General features: G+C 31.5%; 1 protein-coding gene and 1 long non-coding RNA gene across 3 annotated transcripts; one reads left to right on the forward strand and one right to left on the reverse strand.

The window, feature by feature from the left end:
* Positions 1–88: 88 nt before the first annotated feature.
* Positions 89–4,328, reverse strand: TCP12 (TCP domain protein 12). 2 transcript variants are annotated; one of them, NM_105554.3, is made up of 2 exons: positions 1,702–4,328; positions 89–1,606 (listed from the first exon to the last, which is right to left on the reverse strand). In NM_105554.3, the coding sequence occupies exons 1-2, from the start codon at positions 2,666–2,668 to the stop codon at positions 1,503–1,505; spliced, it is 1,071 nt and encodes a 356-aa protein (NP_177047.2). In that variant the 5' UTR covers positions 2,669–4,328; the 3' UTR covers positions 89–1,502. The 2 variants fall into 2 exon arrangements, with proteins under 2 accessions (NP_177047.2, NP_001323269.1); NM_001334381.1 differs by having other exon boundaries at positions 1,684–4,328.
* AT1G09013 lies at positions 2,741–3,000 on the forward strand. The gene has a single exon (NR_139540.1). It is a non-coding gene; the product is annotated as an other RNA (long non-coding RNA).
* Positions 4,329–10,153: the final 5,825 nt, after the last annotated feature.

Consider the following 10,153-nt stretch of genomic DNA (forward strand, 5'->3'; position numbering starts at 1 on the left):
TCTGATGCAATTTGGTTTGGTTTTAATTAAAAATAATAATTTTAAATATAAGAGATAATGAATTATTTGATTTATATTTATTTAATACCTATTTTTAAAAAAGACAGTTTTATTTAATAAATACAAAATATTAATTCGGTTTAACTGGTTGGTTTTGTCCTACTTTTCACTTTTGGATTGAAAAAAAATAATCGGCTCAGTTTTGGTTTGATTTGGTTCAATTAAGATATAAACAGAAGAAAATTTGCTGTTTTAGGCCTAAGGCCCATATCGTATATCATTGGTATTTTGCTACTTCAACTTCTGCTACCGCTAGGGCTTGTAGCTTTTGAGTACCAGCGACGATGATGATGATCCATTGCTATTTCGTTTTTATTTTATATATTTGATTAAAAATACGCTTCACTTAGTTTATTTTTGATAAATGCTTCGATTAGTTTTTCATGGTTATAAGTTAGAACTTCAACTTACACTGAAATTCGAAGGAGAAACATTGTCGATTGGTGATGTTGATTGTTGAGAATTTCCGTTGGTTCAATATATATTGGTAGAAGTATAATTCCGGGGAAAATGTCAACGAAACTCGTTGGTGCTAACCTGTTAAGACTATATAATAATCCAAAAATCAAACCAATAAAAATTACATTATACTAAAACATCGTCTTAAGGAAGTGTATTATTTTCTAAGAAAGAACCTAGTGTGAATTCAAGCATATCACTGCACCCCAACTCAAGAACGTAGAAGAAAAACAATGATTGAAAATTTGCGAGAAAATTTGACATGATGGGAGAATTTGTAATCACAATAGTTTTTCTAAAATATATATATATATATGTAATCTAAGAACGACTAATTGGTATCTAGACAAGTAACTTAGCTTATATAACCCGCTTAAAACAATTCTGTTTAAGCCGCCAAATCCGACTCAAATGATTAATCAATGTCTAGTTTGCAAACGGTTTCCAGTAGCTAGACACAACGTTTATGAAAAAATCATTACATGTGTATGATACATAAATACAATGTAAGTGGTTTTTAGAACACTAGTTAATAATACTCATACATACGATTAATTGACAAAATCAGTAGAAATTATTACTTATCTAAATTATTGTCTTATCTTACACATCTTGGAATGTGATTGTTAAAGCTTCTTTACTTAGACTAGTGATTGTGTCCATCACAATCTTATAAGTTTGCTGTGTTTTTAAAATTTTCCCAACAGAAGACAAGCAACAACAAAAAAAATGCCAGAGAATTAGAAATTTGCAAGAAATGAAACCAGCAAAATAGAGATATCCATCAATCAAGCGGTACTTTAAAGCCTCAAACAAATTAGGCAGACCAAACCCTGTCGTTCACACACACAAATCAAGCGGTACTCCAAAGCCTCAAACAAATGAAATCTAGCTATTTGGCTATCCTGAGGCTCTTATGTTGATGCATAGATCATAAAGTCCAAATAACTTATAAGGATGGAGCCGATCATGATCATCACTCATCAGTAGCAGAGATAATCATATAGAGAGAAAGATGATATGGGGCTTTTCTCCTCATCCACCGTTGCTATTGAAGTTGTGTTGTGTTCCCTTGGTGTCGACATTCCTGGAATTACCAAAAAGCTAATATTAATCAAAACTGCATTACTCAATTAGGGTTTTTAGTTAACACATTGCTGTTACCTGCTGCTGAAATTGTACCTCTTACTGAACTAAGACTTGTGTAACATTCCTCGGAGTCACCAAAAATGGAAGAGGAGCTAGAGTCACTGGTTAGTCCAAGAAACTTCTCTATGATGCTCACAGAATCCATTTGATACTCTACCATGTGAACATCATTAGTATTACTCCATTCTTGTTCTTTATTTTCCTTTTCTAGTAATTGTACACCATTGGTTATCTTGATCTCTCTAGTTTCTTGATGAGGATCTGAAATTGTTTCCGAGGTCTCAAATAATCTCATCTTCATCTTTGCCATTGTTCTCTCTCTTGCTCGCTTTCTAGCTCTCTCTCTCGACTCTTTAGTCTTAAAAGAGCTCTCCATAGTCTTTGTTCTTCTCTTTGAGACTCTCAACTTCAGTGTCTCATCCTTTTCCTTTTCATCAACCTGGAGATGTTCATCCTTTCCTCCTCCTTCCGATGCAGCCACTCTTTCTTTAAGTTGTTTGATGGAAGTCTTTGATTTGGAGAAAAGCCATTCAATCGTCTTGCTCGCCTTGTCGAAACCCAACATGTCTTGAAGATCGAAAAACTTGCGAGCAATCTGAAGAGACAGCCTCATCCTCCGGTCTCTAGGACCTTGAGCCGTGCAGATCTTACTATGCCTGTCCCTTTTTTTGACCGTCCTTCTCCATTGAACCTCTTGTGAGGTGCTTCCATCAACACACTTCTCATTCTTCTTCTTAAGCTCAAGCTTCTTGCAAAATTTCCAAGGAGATTCAACAACATTTGCTGCTACATCTTGCTGCTGTAACAAGAATTGGTTTATCAAGAAGGATTCATCAAAACTCTCAAGAAAATCGGAAGAGAAAGGAAAAGAAGGCGAAGAGTAGTGATGGTGAGAATTAGGGCTTTGAATGTGAGTAATGAAAGAAGGAAACATGGTTGTTTGATGGGGAATGAAGGGATCAAAGAGGTCATAGCCATTGGTATCTAGAGAAGGAAACATTAGATTCAAGAGAGAAATAGGTAACGAAAACAGAATCTTCCTTTTCCTTTCTTCACTCAAGCCCTTTGGTTCATTAGTGGTTGTGTGTGCTTGTGCTATAAAGGTTGATAGCTAGAGGAAGATGGACAAAAGATATTGTAGAAAATATTTTTTTAAAGTACTATATGTTTTTCTTTTAACTATACATCATATAACTCTATCACTTCCGTAAATATCTTTTAGTACTATTTAAATAGAAATAAAGAGAGATGGTATTTTCTAATATGGATTGGTTCGGTCGTTACTAATATGGATTAGCTCCTTCGGTTGGGGTTACCCTACCTTCTGCTTCAAAAGGTTGTCCAAAACAAAAGCAGGGGGGGAACATGGCTAATGCTTTTGTTAGATTCACTTTCATTATTATTAATGAAAGTTTTCAATTTATATTTAGTTAATTTAGATATTTCACAAAAACTATTAAAACTATAACATGATCGATGATAAGTTTTGGTATATATCATCTTTTAATATTGTGGAACAGAATACACATATTCGCTTTGAATAACATTTACTGAACATAATACCAAAATTTATGGAAGTGAATGTTACCTAAATTCACTATTATATATATATATATTGAATGTAATGATAAAATTAAATTTAAAAGAAAACATGGTTTTTAATGCATGTGCAATGTATGGTTGAAAGAAAGCTTAGAAGAAGGACTGAAAAAGTTTGGTGTTTAGTTTTTTTTTTATATAACTGTATTCACTATTGTTAACAAATGTACGTAATTCTGAATTCAGTTTTAAACTTTTAACTTTAAGAGCAAAGAAAAATATTAATTGTTTGGTTTGGGAGGAAAGTTAGTTTGTATGATTTTTTCATCAAAGGTAAGTGAACTTGTAGTCTCATTATACCGAGTTCAGCTTAATCTACAAGACTCGTACAAGCAATTAACTCTTCGCTCATAAAATTTAAGTTTTAGTCGAAATCTGTGTTTTTCTTAACTACCATGTATGTACCATAGTGGCTGGCTAGTTGTGGATGCAACAAGCCCTTTTTATTAAGTAATAAGGAAGTGCTTTTATTGAAAAGGCTTAGTAAGTGTGGTGTGGAAGGGATAAGCTGGAGTTTGTGGGAGTGATACAGATTTAGGGTAATGAAAAAAAGTGGTGAAAGCTAAGAGAAGAAAAGTGGGAAGAGAAAACGAAAGGGACCAAGTCTAAGGCCTATTTGGTTATCCCTTCACGTGGGCGTTGCTTTGTTGTTTGATAGCAACCCCATCTCCTTCATTTTCTCGCTTCTGCTTTATTGGATGATAATATTGGCATCTTCATCTCATATAAAGATGGACAATAGATTTTATTTTTCATTTTTTCGTTTCTTAGATATTTGGAGACATACAGTGTTTACTATGATTGTAAAAACTTCATCTCATATTAGATTTCGAAGGGACAAAACTTCATCTCATCTGTTCGGTACAGATAGATAGGTAGATATGGATATGTGTTACAAAAGTTTGGTAGAAACCAATTTGTATATCTGAAAGAGAGATGGACAATATATTTTTATTTTTCATTTTTTCTTTTTGTTTTGATTATATGAATATGCATATGAGTTACTTGGGAGGTAACCATCAATAATGCAAGTGATTCTTGCATATTATTTTGTTAAAAAGCTTATATTCCAATTTCTATCTTAAAAAAATGATTTCATTTAGAAAATAAAATCGACACAAAATGTTTAGTACTTCACCTTTAATAGTTATGTCGATTTTTTGTGGTTGCCGATTTTACTAGTTCACCATTAAGATACGTCCATTTTTCGTGGTTACCAATTTTATTATCATCAAATTATTTAGGAATTACAATCTTTTTTCTGCTATACAGAGAACAAAGACAACAAATAGATAAGACATATATAAACCCTTAATTTTCTGGTTTGATATATATTGTATCGGATGGATTTGTAGCAGCTGTCAGTTTGGATCTTCGAAATAAGCTGCATTAGAGGAAGAAGTCTAAACAAGAACATACGCAATTGCAAAGCATGCGTGGCTAAATTTATTCCCTATTTTTCTAAAAAAAGTTCATAGTCTTATATTAAGTAAAATTTTCCAGCAAGGATGTTTTTACTAATAATAAATAGTATACTTTTTGTTCTTTCTATATCGATGATTCGTGATCGGCTGACAAAACTAGTCGACATCTTCGTTAATATGCTTATTTAGATTTCTGTATTCGAAATTTCTTAATCTATCTATAGACTATAGTTTCATGTATGGAAGAAAAAGAAGTGGGAGATGTGATTGGTAGAGGGAAATATAGGTAGGGAGTTAGGGCTAGGACTTATAAGAGACAGACACAAACTGAGCCTACAGAACTTATAGACTTCTATTTTATAAATACCTATACTCTCTAATTGCTTTTCCTTTGACTCGCTGACCACTTCTCACCTTATAGGTGTCCACGTTTCATTTCATGGATATAAAACTATATGCAATTAATTTGCTAAATAAAACTTTTTGTTAATATGTATGTTGAAGTAACACATTCACAAATTTTCTTTACGATTTGGTATTTTCATGTTTCCTGCACAACTTTAGTATCAAATTGACATTCAATTCTAGTTTGCCCAAAAAACAAATTGACATTCAATTATCTGCGTTATAACAATTGTATCTACTTCAAATATATTTTACATAGAATAATTAGAAGTAAAATTTAAACTCAAGCATTTACACATTATTCACACACAATAAAGATAAAATGTATATATGTCTGTGGTTCTATTTCTCAATTTCTTTATTTGTCTGACTTTAAATTTGGTGTCGAGGTATATCGCATCGACAGTTTTTAAATTAACTCCATGTCTTTTTCCATATCATTTTCTCTTGAATTAGCGATCACACCAACAATTTTTAAATTGACGTCCATGTTTTTGTTCATATCATTTCCTCTTGAATTAGCTTTCTACAAAAACTATTAATCGGAGGAAGGGATAGTTATTATAGAAAATAATATTATCTGCAGTAAGAATATAATGTGCTAAAATTTCATATATTTTATAAGAAATGTCACCTATTTTCTTTTTCTCCATCAAATTCTTTGAATGATAAATATATAATTTCAGTGGTTAAAATAAAAGATGAACATATTTTTTTGCTGGGGAAATCTCTCGTCTCACCTATGTGTACCACTATGGTCAATCATACATCGCTTTAAGATAATGGTAATCATACATTTGGTTTTACGGTTTGATAATTTAAAGGAATAAGTCAAGCAAATATTCGATTTTATTTGTTTGTGATGGGCAAAAGTTGCAAAGTAGCTTTAGCTTATACCATATTCTTTTGAAAAATGCTAGCTTTTATATTATATCATAAGTTTGTATCAAGTCCAATGTGAAAGAAAGTCTCCTTAGGGCTGAGGTTCACAAATACACTCATATATCTATTAGTGGATATAGGAATGATCAAATATATATATATATATATATATACACTTCCAGTTTCCAAATTCATGTTAACCTAGTGTAATTAAAGTTCTTGTTTTTTAAAATGAACCGCTTGAGGCACCTACATATGTAGTTGATTAATTAAAAAAGAAATTAGAGACTAAATCATATATATTCGTAATTTCGTATAACTAATTAACTATAAGTCTTAGTTATACACATATGCTTAAAGGAATATGATGTTAAAGAGTTTAACTCTTGTAGAGAAAATATGGCTGACTCTAGAGAAATATGTGCACATTATATAGTTTTATGTGTCCTTTCTATTTTTATTTTTTTTCCTCTTTTAAATTTGCTTAGATGATATTTTTGTTTTAGTTGTGGAAAAATGTAAAAATCCACAAAGGTCATTTTCAAAGTAAAAGGAGAAAGAGAAATGAGCTCAAAGTTTGTCATCTCAGGAGCGAATGATGATGAATCCTTTTCTATGAGAATCTTTTTAACATGCCTATCAAACACATATAGTCCTCCACCATGTTAATAATTATTGGTTAGGTAGAAATTTCTGATATGATGTCAACAATAACATGTATGTATTATATGAGTTTGAACATTTGTGATGGTACATTGACCACATTATTTCAAACCAATAAATTACATGTTTTGCTATCAATCAAAATTAATTAATTATTTAAATTGCATAATAAAGTTCTAGGAATTGTCATAACATTGGCCATAACAACCACTTTGCAAGAACTAATACAATCTTGAGACGCGTGCAACGATGCTCAGTAGCAAATCATCGGGAAGTGATGAATCTGTGGTCGATTTTGGCGTCGGTGATGTCTTCTTCTTCTTCTTCTTTGTCGTAGTCTCCGGAGACGACATTGATGGAATGAACGAGACGAAAACTTGTGTTGACAAGGAAAAATAATCGAAATATTAGGGCCACCTTTATTTTTTACATTGCAGAATGGGCTTATTGAATAGCAGCAGGCTCTTAGTTTTATAACTTATTATTGGAAACAATGATCAAGAAATAAATGGGCTTTTTCGACATATGTTAATTTTCCTTTTTTTTTTTTTTTTTGAATAAGGTGTAATTTTTCTCTCAATATGTAAAATTCAAAATATGTCATTAGGGGGACGATAATTCTCTTTCGATTTGGTGATCACCATTTTCGTGAGGTGAACCAATTGTTGTTTTCCCGGCAATCAGGTTTTTACAGCGAAAAAAGTTAACATAAAATGTATCTTGAACATTTTTTATGAAATATATAGTTCAATAATTAAAGAAAAAGAATGAGCAAATCACAATATAACTCCATAAAAGAGAAGGCATGGACCGAAGCAATGATGCAAATGCATGTGGAACGAGACGTCGGATTGAAGCAACGGCGAAGTCTTGGGTATATATTATATATATGAAATGTACGATCTGTTTCTCACGGCCGGAAACACACTTTGTGTATTTATACAATTTACTCACAGGATATAAACAGTCGCAGTCACATGTACATGCAAATTAATTATAAACATGCATGTTAACAATTACATTCGTGTGGTACCAAACAAAGGGATTTAAAAATTTTGATGTTCCTTTTTTTTTTACATCTTTGGATCGATAATGCCCGATCCATATATGATTTCTATTACACGGGATAACATAATTTATTGGAATCGAATTCCGATAAAAAAGACATAGTCAAATGGATTTAACCACTTGACTAAGCATCTCTTTTTTATATTCTTTTTTGCCTAGAAATATACAATTAATGTAATACGTGTTGGACAGTTTGAGAATAATGAGTAAATGACCCAAGAACCGGACCAAAATATGTGAAACCAGTTTGTATCAATTTTTTAATGAAACTATGATGGTGCATGAAAAAAAAATGAATTTGGTTATCCTATCATCAAAGTGGAGTTGTTTTTCGAGATAAATGATAAACAAATATCTTTCGATGATTTTGTTTGATAATTTCTAAGGTTGATCAAGAAATCAATCTATCGATTTTTCATACGTATCAAATCAAACCGTAAAAAACAAAATCAATAGAATGACAAATGGAAAGGAAAAGGTGCATTCACTGTGTTACTAGATGTGATGATCATGGTTCAAAGTTCAAACACAAGTTGAATAGGATGATAATGAGAAGGTTACCCATGATTAAGAGCCATTATTACCTATTTTCATTTATATAATTTTGTCTCTTTTGTATAAAATTAGTTGGTTACATAGAAGTCAAGAGTGTCACCACTACGTTTTCAAAATGATAGCAAATAGATTGTTTGAAGTGTTTATGGAGCAAAAACAAAAATGCCATTGACAATTGTCTTACCTCGGGGACACATGTAAATATTTTTTGGGAAATACTATATATTTGACACCAAAAGATAATTTGGATTATGCATTATGAAGACACACTTTTTCAGACCAGACATACAAAGCTCATAATGTTTTATTGATGACTAAAACCGCATAAGTTTCTTGCACTTAGTTTTGTTTCGTCCTTGTTCTCCACTAATACTCTTATTCTTCAAATCTTTTATCAGATTATTGTCCTCTATATTATAAAAAAGTAGACCGGTTAGATTACGATTATAGTGCTGTAAGATACTGATACGTGTGAATTACACTACACAATCATAAAACCATATATACACACACATTTGTATGATCATTGCAGATATGCTAATGATCACACATACGTTCCCCATATGTTTCAAGATATTTGGCATCGTTCGACACATTACCTAGCTCGAGTAGACGACACAATCACCCAGACCAGGGCTTCCAGCTCAGCGTATAAACAATCTATTTAGTATTTATCATCCCAATTAAAGAAATTAATCGGTTATCTTCTTGGTTTACTTTCATCTATTATCAGAATAAAAATATAGTAATTTTTTCACTATAATAGAAATAGACGTGAATATGTCAAAATTTTAGAAACTTACACGGTAGCACAAGTACCTCAATTTAATACTCAAATTCATCACATATTTCACACACTCAAATTCATGGACGTTAACAAAATTAGAAACGTCGTTACCACTGCTAATGAAAAGAAAACTAATAACTAATTACGTGTAGTTTATATTAGAGAATAGTAAAAAAAAAAAAATCAATCCAGTGCTGTTTATGTTCTTGTTTGAGGGTGTAAAGCACAACCCCTATAGTAAATATGAGTATTAAACTGAACTAAAATGTTTGTAATGTTCTTGTTACTAAATAAATAAATATATTTTTGGTAATAACTAAATATTTGTTGATCATTTATGGAATAAATTTTGAAAAAATAATTGATACAAAATGCATTTATAAATTATATACACACATGAGACCTACCTAAACATAATCATACGGTAGAAGTGACGCAATATTCTTGGGGAAATTGTCCATTAGTGGTGATTGATGTGCTGGTTTGTGGTGGTGTGCAACGATCATCCGTCATTTTAATATGTTAATTTAATCTAAATTTCATAGAATAATAATTTTGTATATATAAATATATAGATGTAAGAACAAGGAAAAACAAACGTGAATAGACTTTTGAGAAGGTACGAAAGAAGAAAAATAATAGGGGACTAATAGACCATGCGTGTGACCAGAAACTGACCCTTTGCTCTTCTTTTTTCTATTTAGTGGAAGAAATCTTACTGATGCACCAAGTATAAGTAAAAGTAAATGAGTCACCCTCTGTCTCAATGGTTCCTGTTTGAGAATGTTATAGAGGTTTCCAACAAACCGGTCGATGAAACATGAGTTTGACAGACATGAAAGAATTTGGGAATTCTCGTGTCTTCTCTATCATTTCCCATAAGTTGATCGTTCAGATATCCTTCAGAAGAAACAAAATCTTCAAATATATCGATGAGCGTGTAAATTTTTCTATGGGTCGATTTTCAAAGTTTAATAATAAGAATATAGAAAAATTAGGGAAAAAATCGGTCTCAAAACTTAATGATGAAGATTCAAATAATACTATATACAACAAAAAAAACAAAATTGTCAATAACTTGCATTATGCGTTTAAACCTAGA

This window comes from Arabidopsis thaliana, assembly GCF_000001735.4.
Source record: "Arabidopsis thaliana chromosome 1 sequence".
Lineage (NCBI taxonomy): Eukaryota > Viridiplantae > Streptophyta > Magnoliopsida > Brassicales > Brassicaceae > Arabidopsis > Arabidopsis thaliana.